The 24,902-nt window shown below is 36.1% G+C and overlaps 1 protein-coding gene across 4 annotated transcripts in view; it reads right to left on the bottom strand.

Annotated features, from left to right (window-relative positions):
• Nucleotides 1–11,063: 11,063 nt before the first annotated feature.
• Nucleotides 11,064–24,902, bottom strand: part of CFAP96 (cilia and flagella associated protein 96) — a 17,962-nt gene continuing 4,123 nt past the window's right edge. For all 4 annotated transcript variants that reach the window (XM_080796717.1, XM_080796716.1, XM_080796718.1 and 1 more), the window contains 6 exons: nucleotides 24,429–24,648; nucleotides 23,283–23,420; nucleotides 23,108–23,183; nucleotides 19,471–19,650; nucleotides 13,464–13,633; nucleotides 11,064–11,573 (listed from right to left, as the gene is read on the bottom strand). In XM_080796717.1, the coding sequence (XP_080652843.1) occupies nucleotides 11,525–11,573; nucleotides 13,464–13,633; nucleotides 19,471–19,650; nucleotides 23,108–23,183; nucleotides 23,283–23,420; nucleotides 24,429–24,648 (833 nt within the window). In that variant the 3' untranslated portion in view covers nucleotides 11,064–11,524. The remainder of the gene's footprint in view (nucleotides 11,574–13,463; nucleotides 13,634–19,470; nucleotides 19,651–23,107; nucleotides 23,184–23,282; nucleotides 23,421–24,428; nucleotides 24,649–24,902) is intronic.

Below are 24,902 nucleotides of genomic sequence, written 5' to 3'. Positions count from 1 at the left end.
ATTTCTAAAATCAATGTTTCAAAATCCTTTGTCCAGTACTTTTTTCTCCACAAAATTAATTTTTAATTTATTTATTTGAGAGAAAGAGAACACTTGGGGGGCGGGAGACAGGAAGGATAGAGGAAGAGGGAGAGACAGAATCTCAAGCAGTTTAAAAGAGCAACTAACATATAAAAGATGGTTCTAGAACTCTGCCAAACCATGGAGGAGCTGGGTGAATGCTTTCCAAATCATAGGGACTGAAGAATGACACCTTAAAAGCACAGATGAGAACAGAGTCTGGTTGCCCTGACTGACTGACTGCCTCATAAACCCTGGGACCACAGGCACGCACCAGCCCCAGCTGTGATGGTACACAAAAAATAAGCTATAGCTTAAGAGAGGAAAGGAGGGGCGCCTGGGTGTGAGCCACCCAGTGGCTCAGTGTGTTGAGCAGCCGGCTCTTGATTTTGGCTCAGGTCGTGATCTCAGGGTCCCACACTGGAGCCCCAGGTGGAGCTCCATCCTCAGTGGGGAGTCTGCTTGAGATCCTCTCTCTCTCCCCCAGTGCCCCTCCCCCCATGCTTGTTCTGGCACATGCACTCTCTCTCCCTTTCTCTCTAAAATAAATAAATCTTTAAGATAAAAATAAAAGGGCAAAGGAACTGCAGGAACACTCCCTGAATCCAAGGGACTGTTCACCACCACAGCAAGCCCTGGAACTGCAAGCCCACACTAACCCCAGTTGCACCTGGGCATGGGGGGAAAATTAAATTTAAAAAAACCAAAACACTTTTTTATATTTTTCTTTGCCTTTTATTTCTATTCTTCCCCCCCCCTTTTCCCCTTTCTCTTTTCTTTAAAAAGATGAAGATTAACATTGCACCTGGCATATAAAAGACAGCACTAGAACTCCACCGGATGGCTAGGGGAGCTGCCGGAACACTCCCTCGGTGGGAGCGTCTGGTGGATATGGTTTACGCTCCCCCTTGAAAGCATGGACCAGTGCATGGTCCAGGTACCCTGGCTGACCTGCCGTCTCAGTGAGCCCCAGAAGCCCCAGCCATCCCACCAAGGCAGCCAAAGACAGTGCGCACCAGGACACCTCTGGATAGCGTTCACTACAGCCCCATCCTTCACACAAAGGTGACAAAGGTACAAAGCACCCTAGAACACAAGAGGCCCTCACCTCTTCACCTTCAGGCAGTTTATTAGGGCTCCCTAGGTGCAAACCGCTCCAGAACCTTTGAGTGGATATCTGCCTCAGACCCAGCTGTCTGGCAGGGTGCCCCTTGCACAGAGCACCCTAGAAACCTCGGCTGGTGTTGCATTGGTTTCAGCCACCCCACATGGCATCCCCTATGCAAGGCACTCCGGAACACACCTGCCTGTACCAGACTCAGTTCCAGCTGCCTGGCCAGAAGACCCTCCTCACTGAGAACATGGTGCACCCTGGCTTGCACCCAGTTCAGCTTTAGCTAAAGGTGCCCCCTATGTAGAGCATCCCAGGACCTCCTGGCCTGTCCCCCATCTCAGAGTCAACTGTCCCTTCAGGATACTCACTTTACAGGTAGTCCTGGAACACTCATTTATATCTACATCAGCTTCACTATCCTGCCAAGGTGTCCTCTGTACATAGAGACCCAACCCTCCCCCCCACCCCCCACCCCCGTGTGCATCCACTTGAGCTCAGCTGTCCTGCCAGGGCATCCTCTGTGCGGTGAGCTCAGGGACCTCCTGTGCACAACACCTAGGCTTCAGCTTCCCCCTGCTCTGGGCACACCTTGCTCAGAGCATCCCAGGGCACCCCAGCTTATACCCACATCAGCTTCAGCTGTCCTGTCAGGGTGCCATCAACACAGAGAATTTGAGGGACACCTTGGCTTGTATCCACTTCAGCTTCAGCTGCCCTGCTGGGCCTAAAGTCACACACAAATTGAAAGTGAAGGGATGGAAACACAGTTACCATGCAAATGGACATGGGGGGGGGCAGAGTAGCATATTTACATCACACAAAATAGACTTTAAAACAAAGACTGTAACATGAGACAAAGAAGGGCATTATGTAATGATAAAGGGATCAAACCAACAAGAGGACATAACAATTGTAAATATCTACACACAAAACACAGGAGCCCTTAAACATAAAGCAAATATTAACAAAGAGAAGAACTGACAGGAATGCAATAACAGCAGGGGATTTTAACACTCCACTTACATGAGTGGATAGATCATCCAGGCAGAAAATCCATAAGGAAGCAGTGTCTTGTAATGACACATTAGACCAGACAGACATAATATACATAGAACAGTCCATCCAGAAACAACAGAATACACATTCCTTTCAAATTCACATGCAGCATTCTCCAGAATAGATCACATATTAAGCCACCAAACAAGCCTCAATAAATTTCAGAAGATTGGATTCATACCATGCATCTTTTCTGACTACAATGGTATGAAACTAGAACTAAATCACAAGAAAAAATTGTAAGAAAAACATGTGAAGGCTAAACAACATGATACTAAACAACCAGTGGGTCAGTGGAGCAAAGAATAAATTTTAAAAAGTACACAGAAACAAATGAAAACATGATGATTCAAAGTACTTGGGACCCAGCAAAATGAGTTCTAAGACTATATAGCAATACAGGTTTACCTTAAGAAACGAGGGGGAAAAAAAAAAAAAAAAACAAGTAAAAGCTCAACCTAACCCTACACCTAAAGGAACTAGAAAAAGAGAAACAAAACCCAAGGTGAGTAGAAGAAAGCAAATAATAAAAGAGCAGAAATAAATGACAGACAGATACACACACACACACACACACACACACACACACACACACACATCAATGAAACCCAACAGATGGTTCTTTGAAAAAATAACCAAAATTTATAAACTCTTAGACTTATCAAGGAAGAAAAGAGAAAGGACCCAAATAAAATCAGTAACAAGACAGAATACAACTGATATCACAGAAATACAAAGGATTATAAAAGAATATCATGAAAAATTATATGACAACAAACTGGGACAAAACAGATAAACTCTTAGAAACACACAGTCTTCCAAAATTGAGTCAGGAAGAAATAAATATCCAAACAGGCCAATTACTAGTAACAAAACTTAGCCAGTAATCAACCATCAAAAAATAAATGTCCAGGACTGGAATGATTCACAGGTAAATTCTACCAAACATTTAAAGAAGAGTTAAAGCCTATTCCCTTCAAACTATTCCAAAAAATAGAGGAGAAAGGAAAGCTTCCAAATACATTCTATGAGGCCAACATTACCCTGATACTAAAAGCAGAAAACACCACAAAAAAGAAAACATGGGTACAAAGATCCTCAACAAAGGGAGAACTGGGTAGCTCAGTTGGTTAAGCATCTGCCTTCAGCCCAGGTCATGATCCCAGAGTCCTGGGATCAAGTTCCACTTCTGACTCTCTGCCCAGCAGGGAGTCTGCTTCTCCCTCTTCCTCTGTCCCTCCCCCATTCATCCTCTCTCTCTCTCTCTCTTTCTCAAATAAATGAAATATTTTTTAAAAAGATACTTAACAAAATCACAAACCACATTCAACAATACATTGAAAGGATCACTCACCACAATCAAGTGGAGTTCATTTTGAGGATGCAAGAATGGTTCAATATTCACAAATCAATGTAACACACCACACCAACAAAATAAAGGATAAAAATCATCTCAATAAATGCAGAAAAAAATTGATAAAATTCAATATCATTTCATGATGAAAAAAATTTTTCAACAAACTGGGTTTTGAGGAAATATACCTGAACATAAGTAAGGCCATTTTTTTAAAAATCCACAGCAAACGTCTTACTCAATGGACAAAAACTGAGAGCTTTTCTTCTAAGATCAGGAACAAGACAAAGATGTCCATTCTTGCCAATTTTATTCAACATAGTACTGGAAGTCCTAGCCAGAGCAATCAGATGAGAAATAAGCAGCATCCATATTGGTAAAGAAGTTAAACCATCACTATTTACAGATGACATGATACTATACATAGAACACCCTAAAGACTTCACCAAAACAAACCAAAAAATGTTAGAAATAACCAAAAAAACCTGTTAGAAGTAACAAATGAACTCAGTAAATTTGCAGGATACAAAATACCCAGAAATTGGCAGCATTTCTATATACTAATAATGAAGTAGCATAAAGAGAAATTAAGAAAATAATTCCATTTACAACTGTACCAAAAAGAATAAAATATCTAGGATATCATTTAACTAGCAAAAGAGGTAAAAGTCCTACACACTGAGAACTATAAAACACGGATGAAAGAAATTGAAGTTGACACAAATAAATGCTCTTGGGTTAAAAGAATTAATATTGTTAAAATGTCCATATCACCCAAAGGAACCTACAGATTGAATGCAGTCCCTATCAAATACCAAGAGCATTTTTCACAAAACGAGAGCAAAAATTATTCAAATTTGCATAGCATCACAAAAGACCCTGAATAGCCAAAGTAATCTTGAGAAAGGGCAGGGGGGAAGGGAAAAATGGGTTGAAGGGGAGTGGGAAATGGAGGCTTTCAGTTATGGAATGAGTAAGTTACAGGAATAAAAGGCACAACATAAGAAATACAGTCAATGATATTGTAACAGCATTGTGTGGTGACAGATGGGAGCTACACTTGTAGTGAGCATAGCATAATGTTTAAACTTTTCAAATCACTATGTTGTAAACCTGAAGCTAATGTTACATTGTGTGCCAACTACATTCAAATAAAAACTAATTTTAAAAACGTACTGATGCTCACAAATGTGAAAAACTATGGTCTCACATTTTCCTTTATTATAAAATTATATAAATGGCAAAAAAAAGAAAGAATTTGGGTATTGAAAAAAGAAGGTGAGCATTGTATCAATTTAAATACAGAATTAAGATTAAAGAAGTAAGATTTACAGTTACAAAATAGAATATTTGTGTGAAAACCTCTGCCAAAAACCTAAGTAGATCCTTTTACTTTTAACCTCTGTGTTTACATTGAAAGTGGTTTTATTTTAGAAAGCATATAAATGGATCTTTCTTTTTACCAAGCCTGACAATCTATGCCTTCAAAAAGCAGTGTTTAGCTATTTACATTTAATGTAATTATCAATATGTTTAATACGATTGATTTTTATGTATTTGATTTCTATTTGTCCCATCTATTTTATTCCTTTTCTCTTTTCCTGCCTTCTTTTGGATTAAGTATTTAGGATTACATTTTCTCTCCAATTTGTCTTATCAGAAATCTCTGTTTACTTTTTAAAGGCTGTTCTAGACTTATATATTTTTAGCAAACTACTGATTTTCTTCAAATGATACTATAGCAATTCATACACAATGGAAGACTCTTATATCTCTATTTCCTTCCTCCCATTTTTTGTGCTACTATTATTTAGAATTTATTTTTGTATATGTTATAAACCCAACACATTTTTAATAGTTTTACTACAAATAATAAGTTATCTCTGACTCTTTAAAGAAATTAAACCAGGAGAGGAAAAGAAATTTGGGTGTCTCAGTGGGTTAAGCCTCGCCTTCGGCTCAGATCATGATCTCAGGGTCCTGGGATTGAGCCTCTCGCTGGGTTCACTGCTCAGTGGGGAGCCTGCTTCCCCCTCTCTCTGCCTGCCTCTCTGCCCACTTGTGGTCTCTGTCTGTCAAATAAATAAATAAAATCTTTTTTATTTAAAGTTGTTTTCTATTTATCATTTCCAGCATCCTTTTTAAAAAATCTTTAAAATTTTATATATTTACTTATTTATTTTTTTAATTTATTTAAGTAGGCTCCATTCTCAACATGGGGCTTGAACTCACAACCCTGAGATCAGGAGTCACATGCCCCTCTAGCATCTTTTAAACCCATGTTTCCATCTGATCATTTTTATTCTACCTAAAAATTTCCCTTAACATTTCTTGTAATCCAAGTCTTTATTTCACCTTAATGTTTTGGGGAAAAAATGGAAAAAAATGTTTCAGTGAATATAGAATTCTAAATTGACAGTTTCCTTGAACTCTTTGAAGTTGTCATTCTTTTTCTGACTTGCATCATTCCTGATAAGAATTCTCATACATAGTCTTTTTTCCTCTGGCAGATGTTAAGATTTTTCTCTTTATCACTGCTTTCCAATAATTTTATTATTATGTGTCTTGGTGTCCATTTTCTTTCTGCTTATCCTGCTTATTATTCCTTGGGCATCTTAGATTAGGGTCTTTCTTCATATTTGGACGTTTTCAGCCACTATTTCTTTAAATCTTTTTCTCTCTGCCACTTTCGAAGACTTGATAATACATATGATACTTGATACTGTTCTAGAGCTCACGGACATTCCTCTAATTTTCTTTTTAGTCTTTTTTTCTGTTTGTTTCACTTTGGATATTTTCTATCTTTATATCTTCAAGTTCACTATTTTGCAATGCCTAATTTGTTATTATTCCCATTTACTAAAAATTTTCATTTCAGATATTTTCTTTTTCATCTCTAGATTTCCCATCTGGTCTTGTTTATGCCTTTAATTTCTCTCTTCATTGTGCTCATATTTTCCTTTAAATACATTAACATAGTTATAATAGCTATTCTAATGTCCTCGCTGCTGATTCCATCTTCTCTGCCATTTGGGGGCTTGTTTCTGATGACTAATTTTTTTTTCTGGTTATTTTCCTACTTCTTGGCATGTCTAGTAGTGTTTTATTGGAAGGCAAACACCGTATTTCATATTGTTAGTTGTCCCCTTTACAGAAAAGGGGGTAGTTCTATTGAGATTAGTTACTTCTGTTTCATTTTGATCCTTATGAGACTTATTTTAAAACTTTTGTTAGGGTGGGTCTAGTGCAATCTTTAACACAGTCTAGATCCTCTGGGATTGGAACTGAATGCCCTAAGAGGCTGACAAAGACCCTCCATGGGCTGGTAGGAACTTCCCATTCTCAAATGATTCCTGGTGCTCTATAAGCTGTGGGAACCACTTAACTGACAAGTCCCTAGTTGTCCTTTGCCTTCTTTCATGGGGTTAAATTCCATGTGCCCTAGGTGTCAGCAGAATTAAGGGTACTCCAGTGCACAATTCTAAACTTTTTTCCTATGTAGCTCTTTCCTCTCTAGAACTCTACCCCATAAATTCCAGACACTTTAGACTCCCTGAGTTCCAATTTCTGTCTCACCTGAGCAAGGCTACCATACTTTGAGGTTTCCCTCCATCCTCTCCAGTCCAGAAGGTGCCTCCAAATAAAAAGCAATTGCAGGGGCGCCTGGGTGGCTCAGTGGATTAAAGCCTCTGCCCTTGGCTCAGGTCATGATCCCAGGGTCCTGGGATCAAGCCCTGGTCCTGGGATCGAGCCCTGTGTCTACTCTGCCTACTTGTGATCTCTGTCTGTCAAATAAATAAATAAAATCTTAAAAAAAAAATCAATTGCAGTTGTTTTTCTTTTTCTCATTGATCAGTCTTGTACTGTGTCCAATGTCTAAGAAGAGGGGTTGTGTATGTTTTTTTTTTTTTTTTTTTTTTTTTTAAAGATTTTATTTATCTATTTGGCAGACAGATCACAAGTAGGCAGAGAGGCAGGCAGAGAGAGAAGGGAGGAAGCAGGCTTCCCGCTGAGCAGAGAGCCCGACGTGGGGCTCGATCCCAGGACGCCGGGATCATGACCCGAGCCGAAGGCAGTGGCCTTAACCCACTGAGCCACCCAGGCGCCCCTGGTTGTGTATGTTTTGTACAGTTTTCAATTGTTTAAGTTAGGAGAATAAGTCCAGCCCCCTTACTCTACCTTGGCCAGAAGCCAATTTGGGACAGTCAAGTTTGGGAAGTTTAGAAAGTCCTATGAATGAATAGAACATAGCAGTGATCTTTCTAGGTAGCTAGTAAATCTGTAGGAATGTTTTTCCACTGACTCTCCCTCATCTCTAGAAAAGCTGCCTGTGACTATGGGTATGTGTATACAGCTATTGACTAGCCATTCTTCACTTGAAGGTGTCTAAGTAGAGAGCCACACTTTGGGCTATGGAGGCCTCCAGCAAAACAACCAGGCTAAGTATTATGAGAATAATGTCAGAATAAAAACATTACTCTTGTAGCCCAATTTTCCAAATGTTTAGAGGCAAGATCTTTTATTTTTTTTATCTGGGGTTAAATTTCTGGGCTGCCCAAAGCACTGAGAATAGAAAAGAGGTGGGAGAGAAAAAAAGGAATAGACTGAGAAAGTCTTTCCTAAACACACTTTAAGTTAAATGTTTCTAGCTTGCTCTTTCTTTCTTTCTTGTCTATTGTATTTTTTTTTTGAAACTCCTTATTCTCTGATGATCCCTTTACATTATACGTTTTTCTAGGCCCATTATTTTAATGTTATATTTTTAGTGTCAGAGAAAGAATGCCAGCAAATAAATGTGTTCTCCCTGCCAGTTTTAATTGGCATTTAATTTAAATGCCCTATTAATGTTGTAGTTATGTTATAAATAGTCCCATACTATATTTTTGGTTGGAACAAATATCCTCTTTCAAATTTTCCTACCGGTATTTTCATATTTTGTCTTCAAAGTAAAACTTAGAAGTAGCTATTCAAGTTTTATTATTTTTAATTCTGTAGGGTTTTTGGTTAAACTGCATTTAACCTATTGATGTAGTAGAGAGAAATAGAATGTTTACATATTGAGTCTCCCTGGAACATCATACATTGTTCAGGCCATTCTTTTGTATCTGCATTTTAATCCTAAGTTTCCATAGCTTGTTTTCTATTGTAAATACAATAGCGTCACACTTTCTAATTGTCATATTAAAAAAAAAAAACTATCTTTTTGCAGATCATTATATACACCCTGTTTATTGGCCTATTTTATTATTTCTAATATTGTTCAATAATTTCTTTTTACATCATCGGTAAGTAACTATATCATCTGCAAGTAATGATATTGTATTTCTTTTTTTAATATTTATTCCCCTCAGGAATTTGTTCTTGTCTGATTGCATTAACTGGATTTTCCAATAGTGTTAGAGTTATTGATGGCTCCAGCTTAATGTTTGTTACAATCTGATAGATATCCTTTATAAAGTAAGAAAGGTTCTTCCTAATCCTCACCTCCTAAGAGGTTTTAAGTGGAAAGGGTATTTAATTTTGTCAAATGGCTTTTCAGCATCTATTGGGAAAATATGTATTTTTTCCATTTTAATATATTAAGTTAATTATAGTAATAGATCCAATAATGTCAAGCTATCATATAGCCATAGAATAATCAATCTTATTTTATGATCATTTAAAATGTGGATTCCTTTAGCTAGTACTTGATTCTGTTTTTTTTCAATGAGTGAAAAATATTATTTTCCTTCCCAGCTATCCTTGTTCAGTTATATTAGCCTCATAAAATAAATTGAAACTCTTTTCATATTTTTTCTATGACCAAGATAATATAAATAACAAAAGGTTGGGGCACTTCAGTGGCTCAGTCGGTTAAGTGTCCAACTCTTGATTGTAGCTAAGGTCATGATCTCAGGGTCATGAGATGGAGTCCCGAGTGGGCCTCCGTACTCAGTGCTGTGTCTGCTTGAGATTCTCTCTGTCCCTCTCCCTTTGCCCTCCTCCACTCGCACATGTGCACTCTCTCTCTAAATAAACAAGTGAAATCTTTAAAAATGAAATCAGTGAACATCATAACTAATTTATGCCCCTTATATCAAGTGTGTGTGTGTGTGTGTGTGTGTGTTCCTCTGTTATCCTTTCAAATATCTTAGTTTTTCCACAGACTTCACTATTCCTATAACTGGTTTCTGTGTTTGCTTTTCTGTAAATTGACACAATGCATTTATGTAAACTCTTAATAAGCTCTGCCAATTGTCATACTGCTTCTTACACCCTCCGGTAAGGTATTAGATGAGCATTCCCATCTATGAATATTATATGAAGTGTGTATTGCCTTTAGAGGCACATCAATAAAAATTAATTATAGCTAACAAAGGTAAAAGTGTAAATGAGCAATTATTTAGATTTTAATAAAATTTGAAAATATATATCTCACCGCAAAAGAATGAATACATTTATAAGGCTTATTCAGTAACACTTATCAATATATATGACTTTTATTCAGTTATGTGCACCTGGTGAAATTATTCCTAAAGACAAATGTATTCCCTCTGGGTCACATTACATCCTGGATAATGTCTTCAAGATGTTCAATCTACACTGTCTTTTGCATAGGAAATAAAGATTTTAAATATTCTTTTAGAAGAAAGTAAATAGTATGAGATATAAAAATAAATAAATAAAATATTAAAAAATAAAATAAATGATGTAAAAAAATAAATATATATAGGAGACATTCCCCCAATGTATATATGTATGTGTATACATATGTGTGTGTGTAATAGATACATATTACAACAGTAAAAATTTTCTGTACCATCTGTAATCCTTTTAAAAGCCAGATACAACTGAATTGACATAAATTCCCCCCCACCGAAAAACAAAAAAGCAGGTTGAAAAGAAGAGTACTGCAGCCTTTATATATTTTGATTTCCAGCTCTGGGAAGTCTAGAATGGCAAAAGGACAAGTACTAAGGAAATCACCATGGATCAAAAATAACTTCCCCAGTATATTACATTAATAGAGATTATAAATTTCCTTTTTTAAATACTACCACCACCACCCCCAATTGAATAAGCATTGTTAATAAAGACCTTACTGTAAATTACAGTATGTCTGTAAATCATATCTTTTAAGAACAGGTATTTTTTAAAGTGGTAGGGCAAATGAAAAAGAGATAATCTGGAACAAGAAAATAAGACCTAGAGGGAGATATTCCAGGAGAGGCAGCTTTGGACAGCTACAAATGCGCATGACAGGACACCAAAGACAAACTTCATCCATCTTGTAACTTCGTATTTTTATCAGATACTCAACTAAACGGGCATTCCCCATTTTCCTTCCTCCAACTCATCCTGGGGCTGCCATTGGATAATATAAAGTTTTACACAGGCCATAAATAGAAGGCATGAAACCACATAAAAGGAGACATTTACCTCACTCTAAGAAGTGTATACATTAATCTACGCAATATGAGTGGATCCATATTTCTTTTTGCTATTAAGAATGCTTTAATGGGCTGTGACACTTGGATAAGCTGTCAATCCAATTTTCAGATACCTCCAGGAAGAAACATAAGGTAAGAACTTAATGTGCTCTTTCTATCCCACCAGCCCCAGCCTTCACCCTGGCTTTCCAAGCTTGCAATTCTTCAACATTAGGACTAAGCTTTCAAATGATAGACAGCACTTTGGGATTTTATGGAAGGTCTAAACATTATATTCTCCCCAGAACACATATCTAAACAAAGATCAATAACCATATATTAATTTATTAACAAATACTGTTTATTTGTTAAGTAATAGTACTAAAACAAGGAAGAATATTAGAATTTCAGGCTTAAATATCTTTTAAATGTTTAAGATATGTTCCACATCTTATGTTTTTTGCAAATAGTTAGCACTCGATAATGAATTATTCGTAGTCACAACCTAGAAAGCTATTTGTCTTCCAGATGCTAATAGGACTGTACTGAAGCAGTCTTGTAGTTCTTCGTATTTAGTGCCCTAAAATTGGAAAATAAATGCATATTTAATTTTTTAGGTGCAGGTAATATATCTGTATAATCTTATAAAAAAGTTTTGTAATAAAAAATTAATCATCCAAGACCAAACTCTCCCACCAGATTAAAAAGTGTCACTTAAAATATAAATTAAGAAGGAAAAATTTGTTTGGAGGACCAATTTTAAATACCACCCAGAGAGAATGCGTGTGTGTGATCAGGGGGAGCAGAGGGGTGGGCAGGGGAGGGGAGGCCAAAGCGGGAGAGAGAGAGAGAATCTTAAGCAGACACCAGCCTACAGATAAATAATTAGGGTAAGGGGTGTTTGGGTGGTTCAGTCAGTTGAGCATCTGACTTGATTTTGGCTGGTCATATGATCTTGGGGTTGTGGGATGGAGCCCTGCATCAGGCTCTGCACTTGGTGCAGTCTGCTTGGGATTCTCTCTCCCCCCTCCCTCTTCCTTTCCCCCAATTTGCATGCTGTCTAAAATAAATAAATAAATAAATAAAATCTTTTAAAAAATAAATAAAACTGGGGTAAAAAAAGCTAAAACTTGCTTTTGGATAATATTTATGATAATATAAAAAGTATCAATAAACTCAAAATTGCTAAACAGAAGATAAACTTCTGATTATCCAAAAGAGCAATCAGTTATTCTTTTCTCTGCTACAAACATATTTATCATAGAACTTTCTCAGGTCTGTTCTATGGATAGAAAAGAAGACTCAGAAAACCTGCAACTTCCCCCCTCCCCCACCTCCGCAAAAAATCCCATCTATTTGAGAGTAAGTGTGGTGAAGAAAATTCTAATTTTACCCTCTGGTTCTATATTACATAGATAGAGTTGGGCAGAGTACTGATAGATAAGAGCTTGCCAAAGGATGGAGATCAAAGGACATGAGAGAAGGACTCCATGTATTCCCATTTCCACCAACTAGCCCCTTAGAATATTATGCCTTTAGACAACAGATTACATAAATAATGATAAGCAGTCTTATTTTGGGGATAGGATAGTAAGATTTATATTATAATCACTGCTCACAAGTGATACAGATATACTGAGATATTTTAATAAAAGAAAAGAATATGAATTTGGTGTCCTTTACCTAATCTAATGTAGTTAGAAATATGTTGAAGTTAGAAGTTGAAGTGGAAGTTAGAAATATGTAAATTAGCTTAATTTGTAATAATACTTTTTCAGTGAATAGATACAAAGGTAATCAAATCAATTCTTCCACTTATTCATGATCTTGGACACAAACAAAGAAGGAATGATGGATTGTCCTTTTCTAATTTAAATTTTGAACTCCTGAGAACTTTTTTTCAGTTTTGAGAGTGCTCAAACCTTGGGTAAAATTGAACTTTTAAGATACCTTAATAATATATTTTCTTTAAAGTACTATAAAGTGATGCTGATAGCTTTTTTAACTAACCAAAATATTTCCTAGAAGATTTCATAAAAGATTATTTCAAACTTAAGAAGTCTTAAGTGTCATTAGAATTCCTCATAATTACTGAGAGCCTGAAGCCCACATAAAGATAATAATTTAACAAAGATCAAAAACACCCCTTGAAAAACAAACAATGTTAACCTGTACTGCTAACTGAACTATAAATATCTAAACAGCCTCAAACAACTCATAATGATACTACAGATTTGCTTTAAAAATAAAGAACAGAGTAGTTTATACAGATAAATTGGGCTTTTTCTATTAGAAATGTCAGAATATGGGGAAACTTCTACATGGGAGAGCCTCTACATAAAAGGAGCTGAGATTTTCAAAGACACCTAGATATGTCATTGTTTAAAGTATTTATAAATAAGAGATATTAGGGATCAAAAAGTCAAAAACAATTTTTCTTAGTTTACAGGCTAGGATAACATATTACTACCTTTTGACATTCAAAGTCATTATACTTTCAACCGGTCTGCTCTTTGGTCCACCTGGAGGGTGGAAAATCTTAGCATCTTTGCTGGAAATCTGGGTTGCCAATTTAACCACATAAGGGTCAGCAGAATGTGAAGGGTAAGGGTCAAATGTTCCTGCTTTCATTCCACCAGCCTACAAATAAAAATGAGACAATCTAATGTAGTTTTGTAAACTGCTTCTAACAAAATTAGATTTAGAGGAAGTTCAAATATATTTGTGTATCGTCTACAGAGTTGGTTTTACATTTAAAGAAAGTTGTCTATACAGACATACCTCAGAGATATTGGGGGTTCGGTTCAAGACAACTGCAATGAAATGAATATCACAAAAAGCAAGTTAAATGATTTTTTTTGGTTTCTCAGTACATTTAAAGTTATATTCACACGATGCTAGAGTCTATTAACTGTGTAATAGGATAGTGTCAAAAAGAACAATGCACATACCTTAATTTAAAAATGCTTTACTGCTAAAAGCAAAAAATACTAAACATCATTTGAGCTTTCAGTGAATCATTCTTTTTTGCTGATGGAAGTTCTTGCCTTGATGCTAATGGTTGCTTGCTGACCAGGTGGTGACTGCTAAAGGTTAGTGTGACTGTGGGAATTTCTTAAAATAAGACAATCAAGTTTGCCATATTGACTGACTCTTCCTCTCATGAATGATTTCCCTGTAATATGCAACCTGCTTGACAATGTTTTACCCACAGCAGAGAACTTCTTTCAAATTGGAGTCGATCCTCTCAAACCCTGCTGCTGCTTTATCAACTAAGTTTATGTCATATTCTAGATCCCTTGTTGTCATTTCAAAAATCTTCACAGCATCTTCGTCAGGAGTAGATTCCATCTTAAGAAACCACTTTCTTTGCTCAGACATAAGAAGCAACCCCTCATCCGTTAAACTTTGATCATGAGATGGTAGCAGTTCAGTCCCATCTCTGATTCCAGTTTTCTTGCTGTTTCCACCACATCTGCAGTTCCTTCCTCCACTGAAGTCTGAACCCCTCAAAGTCATCCATGAGGGTTGGAATCAACCTCCGGACTGTTAATGTTGATATTTTGACCTCTCCCCATGAATTATCGATATTCTTAATGGCATCTAGAATGGTGAATCCTTTCCAGAAGGCTTTCAAGTGGCTTTGCCCAGATCCATCAGAGGAGTCACTATCTACGACAGCTATAGCCTTATGATACGGATTTCTTAAATCATAAGACTTGAAAGTTGAATTTATTCCATGATCCACGGGCTGCTGAATAGATGTGTTAACAAGCATGAAAACAACAAATCTCATTGTATATCGCCATCACTCTTGGGTGACTAGAGGTATTGTCAATAACCAGTAATATTTTGAATCTTTTTTTTCTCTGAGCAGTAGGTCTCAACTGTAGGCTTAAAATACTCAGTAAATCCTGTCATAAACAAATGTGCTGTCATCCAGGCTTTGTTGTTCCCTTTACAGAACACAGAGTAGATTTATCGTAATTCTTAAGGGCCCTAAAATTTTGGTTATGGTAAGTGGGCACTGGATTCAACTTAAAGCCACCAGCTGCGTTAGCCCCTAACAAGAGAGCCAACCTGTCCTTTGTAGCTTTGAAGCCAGGCAGTGAACTCTCCTCTCTAGCTCTTGAAGTCATAGATGGTATCTTCTTCCAATAAAAGGCTGTTTCATCTACATTAAAAATCTGTTGTTGAGTGCAGCCACCTTCATGAATTCTCTTAGCTAGGTCGTCTTAGCTGTAACTTGCTGCAGCTGTATCAGCACTTGTTGCTTTACCTTATACTTTTATATTATGGAGATGGCTTCCTTCCTTAAACCTCACGGACCAACTTCAGCTAGCTTCAACTTTTCTTCTGCAGCTTCTTTACTTCTCTCAGCCTTCATAGAAGAGAGGTGGGGCCTTGCTATCGCATAAGGAAATGTTGAGGCAGCCTTGATCTTCTAACCACTCAAACTCTCTCCATCAGCAAGAAGCTGGTTTTGCTTCCTTATCATTTACGTGTACTGGAGGAGCACTTTTAATTTCCTTCAAGAACTGTTCCTTTACTGGGGCACCTGGGTGGCTCAGTGGGTTAGGGCCTCTGCCTTCGGCTCAGGTCATGATCCCAGGGTCCTGGGATCAAGCCCCGCATCGGGCTCTCTGCTCAGCGGGGAGCCTGCTCCCCCCCCCCACCCCTCTGTGTCTCTCTGCCTGCCTCTCTGCCTACTTGTGATCTCTGTCTGTCAAATAAATAAATAAAATCTTTTAAAAAAAAAAAAAAGAACTGTTCCTTTACATTCACAACTTGAGTAACTGTTTGGCACAACATTCCTAGCCTTTCAGCCTATCTCTGCTTTTAATATGTCTTAATCATTTCTAGCATGTGATTTAAAGTGAGACATGCAGGGCACCTGGGTGGTTCTGTCCATTAAGCTTCCGACTCTTGATTTTGGCTCAGGCCATGATCTCAGGTTCGTGAGATTGAGGCCCTTCTAGGGCTCTGCACTCAGCAGAAAGTCTGCTTGAGATTTCTCTCTCCCTTTCCTCTGTCCCTTCTCTCTCCAACTCTGTCTCTTTCTCCCTCTCTAAAAAAAAACATGCAACTCCTCCTTTCACATGAACACTATTGCAGGGTTATTAATTGGCCTAATCTCAATATTGTTGGTTCTCAGGGAAGGGGGAATCCCAAGGGAGAATGCCAGTCCATGGAGCAGTCAGAACACACGACACTGATCAGTTAAGTTCACCATCTTACATAGGCGGTATTCCTGTTACCCTCCCCCTCCGCCAAACAATGACAATAGTAACAGCAAAGATCACATTGATCACAGATCACCATAACAAATATACTAATAGTAAAGAAGTTCAAAATATTGCAAGAAGTATTAAAATGTGACACAGACACACAAAGTAAGCAAATACTGTTGGGAAAATGGTGTCAATAGACTTGCTCAAAACAGGATTGCCGCAAACCCGCAATTGGTTAAAAAAAAACACAGTATCTGTGAAGCACAGTAAAGCAAAGCCCAATAAAACTAAGTTTGCCTGTACTGTTCAAATACCAGCAGTCTCCCTGCTGCCAATTTTATGGGGCAAGACACTGTAATTTCCAAGAGTTCTCTATTAAAATGCAAATGTTTACAAAAAGGTAATATTCCAAACTCTTGTCAAGTATTAATATTTTAGTAAGAGTTTACCAGATCAGGCTATCATCCAGTTAAGGAGTGAACCTATTACTGAGGCAATAAGACTTAGGTCAAATGTATTTTGATACAGAAAGGAGTTGGGGGTTCAGAAACAGAGGATGCTCAGAGAAGAGGCCAAAGGTAAGATCTGTCCAACTGGGAGGCTGACATAACATTAGTTTATTAAATATCAGTCAATGATGAAAAAGATATAAAAAATAAAAACTTTAAAAAATAAGGAATAGTACATACAAACAGAAAGGGAGAGGAAAATGTGATCTATTTCATACTTTTTTTATAGTCTACTAAGAGAAGTCAATCAAAATTATTTTTGACCTGTGCATAAAAGAAATAATTGCCTTGACTTTTTAAGCTGATTTGCCATAATTTTAATCTTTTTATTATATATAGCTACCAAGAAAACTCCACAGAATCATAATAACCCATTTAAGTAGGCATTCTTTATCTTACAGTATCTAAGCCAAATATATATGAAAATTAAATTAAAAGATATAATTGTAATATTTCAAGTTTTCCACTTGAGGACATATAGATTGTTTTGAATCTATGCTAACATCTACTCATAACAAAATAGATCAAAGCATACAAAAAAAATGGACAGACCAGTTACACTTAAAGTTATTGATGCAAAAATACTTAAAATCTTAACAAATAAAATAAACTAGTACACTTAAAGATTAATACAACATGGCTAAGTGGGATTCATCCCCAAGAAATCTATTATTATTATTATTCACCTTATAACAAGTCAAAGAAAGAAAAAAATAATCTAATAGATTACACCAAAACATTCAATATAATTCTACATACATTCCTGATTTATCCCTATTTTTGGCATCTATAAATATGAAACACTAGAAAAAATTCAAGTAATTCAGTAAATTCAAGAGTAAGGCAAAGGATGGCCACCACTGCTAATCTAAGCTATTGGACAAGAACATGACTTAAGAGCCATAAATACTGGAAAGGAGGGAGCAAAATTATTTGCAGATAATGTAATCATATATCTGAAAATCTAAAGAGAATCAAGTAATACCCATTAGAACATAAGAAAACTTAATGAAATAGCCAATTATCAAAAATCTTTATAAAGATAAATTACATAAGGGAATATATGATGGGGAAAAAAAACTGTTGACTAGAGCCTTAAAATACAATAAAATACAGGGTATATAAACCTGTGTGAAGTAAAATATAGAATTCTACAAGGTAACTAAAGGTTTTTATAAGTAGTTTATTTCTAGATGAGAAGATTCAAATCATAAATATGCTAATACATCCAAAAATCTGAAGATTTAACTTTTGAGCAAAATACCAAACATCTTCTTTCTCCCCAAAGCTTTAGAAAATAACCTCAAAGTTCAAGAGAGTAAATGTGGGAGAATAGCCAATGTAATTTTTTTAAAGAGTAACAAGAAGAAACTAGCCCATCCCAAATCAAAGTGTAATAGTAATTAAAAGTAGCTTGGTATAGGTAGAAATAAACATCAAACAAAATGGAAATTGAAGGGAAAAACGGGAACTTTGACTTGACAAGGGTGCCATTTCAAAGCAGTGGTATTAAAAATTATTCTATCAGTGATATTAGGAACTATTGTCTTTTTAAAAAACCAATTTTCTTGAAGTCTAATTCACGTACAGTAAACTACCCATTTAAAGTTACAATTCTATGACTTTTGAGAGTTGTATATACCCTTGAAACCATGACTGCAATCAAGATACAGAGCACATCCTCCCCCAAAGTTTCCCCCTACCTTAAAAACTGGATTTCGAGGGGCGCCTGCGTGGCTCAGTAAGTTAAGCGGTTAAGCGTCTGCCTTCAGCTCAGGTCATGATTCCAAGGTCCTGAGATCAAGCCCAGCTCCCTGCTCAGCAAGAAGTCTGCTTTCCCTGTCTGTCTGGCCCTCCCCCCACTTGCGCACACTCTTTCCCTCTCAAATAAATCAATAAAATCTCTGAGGGGAAAAAAGAAACCCTGGATTTTGAGAAAGACAAAACCTGAATCCTTACCTTGCTCATGTCAAACCATATTTCAAATGAAGATTTAAATGCAAAAGTGTAACACTAATAGAAGGAATAAAAAATGCATATTTCTATAATATTGGTGGTAAGGAAAGTGATTCTGAAAATGACATAAAACTCAGCACAAAGAATTGATAAATTTGACCACATCAAATTATCAAATTTCTGAATAGCACAAAATACCATAAATGAAGTCAAAGATTCAACAGACTAAAAAAAATTATTCTCAACGCAAATGACAAAATATCATTAACACATTAAAACATCTTATAAATCAATACGAGAAAGACAATTATCCCAGTAGAAAATCTACAGGAAAAATGAACAGGCAGTGCACAGAACACTAAGGTTTGTAAACTATAAGAAGCATTTTTATTTTTATTCACACATGTAAACCTCAGCAGAGTAGGAAAGAATTCATTTTAATCACCATTTCACAAACTAAAAGATGGTCTGGATTTTCATGGGTTTGTGAATAACTATGCCTAAGATCTAGAGAGGCACCGAGAAAATTCATTGTAAACTGAAATACACTTAGAGTCATAAATAATTATTTCAAGAACTCCATTATTCCCTATACCAGCCAGGCTTTGTGACTTTTCATAATTTTGTTAAAATAAATTTCACAATTCTTACTGTGCATAATAACAATGCGAATAATATACAGAGGTTTATTATTTACATGGCTAATAAAATGATTTGACAGAAAGAAGCAACAGTTCTTTATAATGTGTAATAATTTCTAATTAAAAATTTTTTAACTTACCTTTTTACCTGGAGAAGAGGGCTTAAAGGGATGTGAAAGTAATTCTTTCTTCTCTGTTTTTTTAATTGGTGGTAAAGTTTTCTCAAACGAATAAGGATTGGTATCAAAATATTCCCTTGGGTAAAGGTTTAACTTGAAAGGTGTTCCTTTAACTAAACGGTGTTGTTCTTCATTCTCCTTCTATAAATCAGAGTTTGAAATTATGTAACAAATGATTCAAATTAGCAGTAACAGTTAAATTTTTCTTTTATATTTTAAAACAAGCATGTAGATTTTTTAAATATATACTGCTAGGTTCACTTTAAAACATTCATTTGTTATGTTTTGTTTCTATGATACAAAAGACACCACCTCTTCCACACCACAGTGGTAAGGATAAACATTCAATTTATTCTTTTGGGCAGTGTTTCTCAAATTTTAGTTTTCATAGGAAATTCTTGATAATTTATTTAAAATACAAATTACAAGCTCTTCTCTCAGAAATTTCTGATCCTCTTGGTCTGCTAGACGATCCTCAAATCTGTAGTTTTATCAGTCACCCCAGGTGGTACCCCAGGTACCATAAAGCAATGCTTTAAAGATCAGCTTTTGCTAGAATATTGTGTTTGTTTTACCAACCCCTGCCCTACAGTATTCAGTTGAGTACAAATCAGCACATATATGTGAGTAAACAGGGGGTGCCTGGGTGGCTCAGTGGGTTAAGCCTCTGCCTTCGGCTCAGGTCATAATCTCAGGATCCTGGGATCGAGTCCTGCATCGGGCTCTCTGCTCAGTGGGGAGTCTGCTTCCTCCTCTCTCTCTCTCTCTGCCTGCCTCTCTGCCTACTTGTGATCTCTGTCTGTCAAATACATAAATAAAATCTTAAAAAAATTATATATGTGAGTAAATTACTCAAAAGCAAAAAAAGAACCACCTTAAAAGACTAGAGGTAGCAGTGCCTGGCTCTTACCACAGAGCTGGCAACAGTTCTGGTTCAGCTATACCGGAAAACATGGCTGCCAGGGCCCGGGTTAGAGCACGCAGAAAGGGGTGACCTCAGTAGCAGGGATAATTAGCCCTAGATTGAGCATTGCTCCTATCCCACCTAACAAATCTTAAAAGTGAGACCTGAAAAAAATCCAACGGTTTCCAAGTAATTTCACTGTGTCCCAGAACAAAGCCCAAGAATTTTTATAATATAAGAAAATATACAGCACTCAACAAAGTAAATGTCACAGTGCCTGACATCCAATCAAAAATCACTAATAATACAAAGTAGAAAAATATGACCTCAAAGAAGAAAAACCAGTAATTCAAAATTAACCAAGAACTGACATAGATGTTAGAATTAACGGAAAAGGAAATTGAAACAATAATCAAACTGTATACTAACTATAGAGACATAGAAGATATATTAAAAAAAAAAAAAAAAACAATGAAGTTGAACTCCTGGAGAGCAAAAACACAATGTGTGAGATTAGAAATACTCACATGAAAGCATACCAGACCTTGCAGAAGAATAGATTAGTGACCTTTTTTTTTTGTTTGTTTTGAAGATTTTATTTATTTATTTGACAGATAGAGATCGCAAGTAGGCAGAGAGAGAGGAGGAAGCAGGCTCCCTGCTGAGCAGAGAGCCCGATGTGGGGCTCGATGTGGGGCTCGATCCCAGAACCCTGGGATCATGACTGGAGCCGAAGGCAGAGGCTTTAACCCACTGAGCCACCCAGGCGCCCCTAGATTACTGACCTTAAAGACATAGGAAAAAGAAACAATTCAAAATGAAATACAGAAAAGGAAAAAGAGAAGTAAAACAAACAAAAAAAAGCAAACAGAGCACTGATAATCTGTGGGACAATTTCAAGAGATCTAATGCATATGTAATAGGGGTACCTGAGAGAGAAGAGAAAGATAAAAGAACAGTAAAAATAGCTGAAGAAATAATAGCTGAAAATATTCCAACTTTGATGAAAACTATAAACCCACAAATCCAAGAAGCTCAATAAACTCCAAGAACAAGAAGCAAGATGAACACACTACCAAAGCACATCATAATCAAATTACTCAAATGAGTAACATACAAATCTTAAAAGTAGCCAGAGAAGAGAGGACAGTAAGTACATACAGAAGAAGAAAAAAAACCAGCATGACAGCAGATTTCTTGTCAGAAACAAGCAAGAATGCAACAGGGTAATCTCTTTAAAATTCTAAAAAAATAAATAAAAATAAATTAATTAATTAATTAAATAAAATAAAATAAATAAATAAATAAAAAATAAAAAATATATAAAATTTCTGACTTATAAATAATAAGTTCTGAAAATAAGAACAGAACTTTACTATTAGGAGAGAAAAGTATTTTATGCACACAAAGTTTAGGATAAAAGACTAATTACTGGGGCGCCCGAGGGGCTCAGTCGGTTGGTGACTGCCTTTGGCTCAGGTCATGATCCCAGGGACCTGGGATCAAGTCCTGAGTTGGGCTCGCTGCTCAGTGGGGAGTCTGCTTATCCCTTCCCCCTCTCCCTGTTCCTGCTGTCTCTCTCTCAAATACATAAATAAAATCTTTAAAAAAAAAGACTATTTAGAGTCACTGATAAAACTGCCTTGTGTACATTTATATGTGTTATTACTATTCCTACAGATGAAAAGTAGCTTATACATAATTTTGTAATAATCCATACAGAGCAACAAAGATGCTTGTTAAATGACCAAGGTTTCTGCCCAATTTAATAGAAAACTTTTCCTGGGTTTGGACACACCCCTTTGCAAAAATGACCACTATCTTTCTATCTCGTGGCCCTACTGCTGCTTAAAGTCACCACGGAAAAATTGTTGAAGACTGCATGCCTAAAACAACAACAACCACAAAAAAACTAATAAAATGTTGCCATTTAAGTTCTATTGTTTAATGTCCAAACGAATTTGCCTTTTCATTAATGCCAGTTTCCTCTAAGTTATCTTGAAATTGTTAAATTATGTTGATACTGCTCCAAAATTTATAAGGTTTCCCCTACTCATTCCCATGTAGGCTTTGTCTATATAAGTGACTATGTTTCATTCAAAGTCAAATATTATATAAAATGAGTATAGAGGCATATACCAGTACATTTAGCTTTTATTTCTATCAGTAAATAGAGTACTTTCCTCCCATCCTATCACTCTCTCTTTTCTGTAGGTAGTCATCCATTCTCTACCTTTGACCTTCTCCTTTCTCCCTATCACTCCTGCATTGCATTCATGGATCATAATGGCTCCACTAGGCCACAGGTACGGCCACTACTGCTTTAGCCACAAGATACTAGGATATGGTGGGAATATGGCTAAGGGTTGGGACATGGCTCTTCTACTCAAAATAGGGCATAGCTGGTCAGGCCAAGTTAACTGAAACCTCATAGCTAGTTGAGAGAGATATAAGGTACATGTGGTAAACTATACCAGGAGATAAATCTCATCCTGGGAAGAGTGAGAAGATACATAGCAAGATATGGATATCCAATATCAAAAAGGTAAAATTATCACAAATCATAAGTATCAGTCTACCATTGCTCTAGTAAGACAAACACCGATAAAATAAAACAATGCATAATTAGATCACAAATGAGTTCTCTAGGTCAACTAAGAAAGATTGAAGAAAGTTAAAAATAGATTGTTTTACCTTATAATTTAGTTTGGGTGCATCGTAGAAATCAGCAGAGTGTGAAAACTGCTTACCAATGGTAATATTTGCATAGCTAAGGAAGGAAATTAAGTAATGGTGATTTTAGGATTCAGAAATTTAAATTTTTTGTAAGTTCAAAACAAATGATATGAAGGTATGAAAAACATCTTACCCATATCCAGTTCCTTTCTTTCCTGGGTTTGTGTATAAATTCTTTCCAGGTGCCTCATATTTCTCTCTGGGTTTTGACTGTGCACTGAAGAATGGCACGGGACCACCTAATGTGCCATAGTAGCTTCCTAAACCACATCTTAAATACAGTTTTTTAAAAAGGAGGTAAATTAATACAGCAAATTTTGTGTTATACATATTTGATCACAATTTATTTAAAAATGACTGAAAAAGGAACAAAATATATGCAATGGAACTGACTTGCCTAACTTTGGTAAGAAAAAAGCAACCAACTTTTTTAGTTTTTAATTTCCCCCATTTTCCAAAGTCACAAATTTTCAGGTGAGATAACATTTTTATTTTTTATGCTTATTTTAAATGTTCCATATAAACAAAATTTCATAATCTTTAGGAAGTGACAATAGTTTCCACTAATTCAGAAGATTACAGCTTTACTAACCTCAAAAAATAGGACAATTAAGCACAAAATTGGCCTTCAACCAATCCTCATCACAAATTCTACAGACAACATTATAGAATGTGCATTAACATCATATCATAAAGCTTAGCTATATAATATTATATAACAGACTACATGATTTTCTTTGTTTAGTGGTTTAAAGGTAAGAAAAAGATGGACCTTCACACTGACAACTGTCACAATTAAAATACTGTTAAACTCCATGCATGTATCTTCACCATGATTTTTAAATAACATGTCTTCATAAATTACCTTCTTTATCAAAAAAAGGCTTCTCTTAATTTTATAATTTTTATGTATACATTTTAAAAGTTTTTATTTACAAAGCAAAAAATAAAAAATAAAAGAGAGAGTAAAGGGCACAGATAACCCAAGGTAGTTTTTTCAAGGTTTTCAAACAAATGTATTCACATTATTTAGCCGGCTTTTATAACATGAACTAATAGAGAGCAATGACAATCAAAAATTTAATGAGATGAGGATCTACTTAATCAGAAATACCTGTCAACCTCTATCACCCAATAAAACTGTCTCCACCTCCAAGACAAGTTTAAAAGTTTAAAAAATGAACCATACTTCTTAAGTCCTCCAGAATAATACACAATTTGAGCTAGAGTAGAGAAAGGGACAGGAGATGTATTTATGACTTTTCCCCCAAACACTTACGGCTTTTTATCTCCACTACTAGGGAGGAAGGCTTTGCCTAGATTTTTTTTTGCTTCTTCCATCATATGCCGTCTCCTCACTTGGTTCAGACTTACATAGCCTTCACCTTCAAATATCCTTACAAAATGGGGATCAAAATAACCTGCCTGGAGATTCGACATTTCTTTGGATCCCCCAGGTAGCATCTGTTTATTTTTGCTTGCAGCCTCATTAAAAGGTCCTTTAAAAATAAATTAGGAATATCATAATTTTGAGCTCACTAATAATTAAAGAACATGAAAAATAACTGAGAAAAGTTTCAAACTGTGGGATTGGGCCGAGTGAGTTTTCAGCTCTAAATGCTGTCTCAAAAAGTTCACTGAAAGCTCTGTGTTAGAGTACATTGACAGTAAGACCTAAGAGGTTTCCATTAAATCATTTTATTAATTAGGTCCTGGTTATAGACTCTGAAGTTTAGAAAAGACCCTGAAATTC

The sequence above is a fragment of the Martes martes genome, assembly GCF_963455335.1.
Source record: "Martes martes genome assembly, chromosome: 2".
In the NCBI taxonomy this organism is placed as follows: Eukaryota; Metazoa; Chordata; class Mammalia; order Carnivora; family Mustelidae; genus Martes; species Martes martes.
Note: the sequence above shows the minus strand (reverse complement) of the source record. Positions and strands in the feature narration are given on the sequence as shown.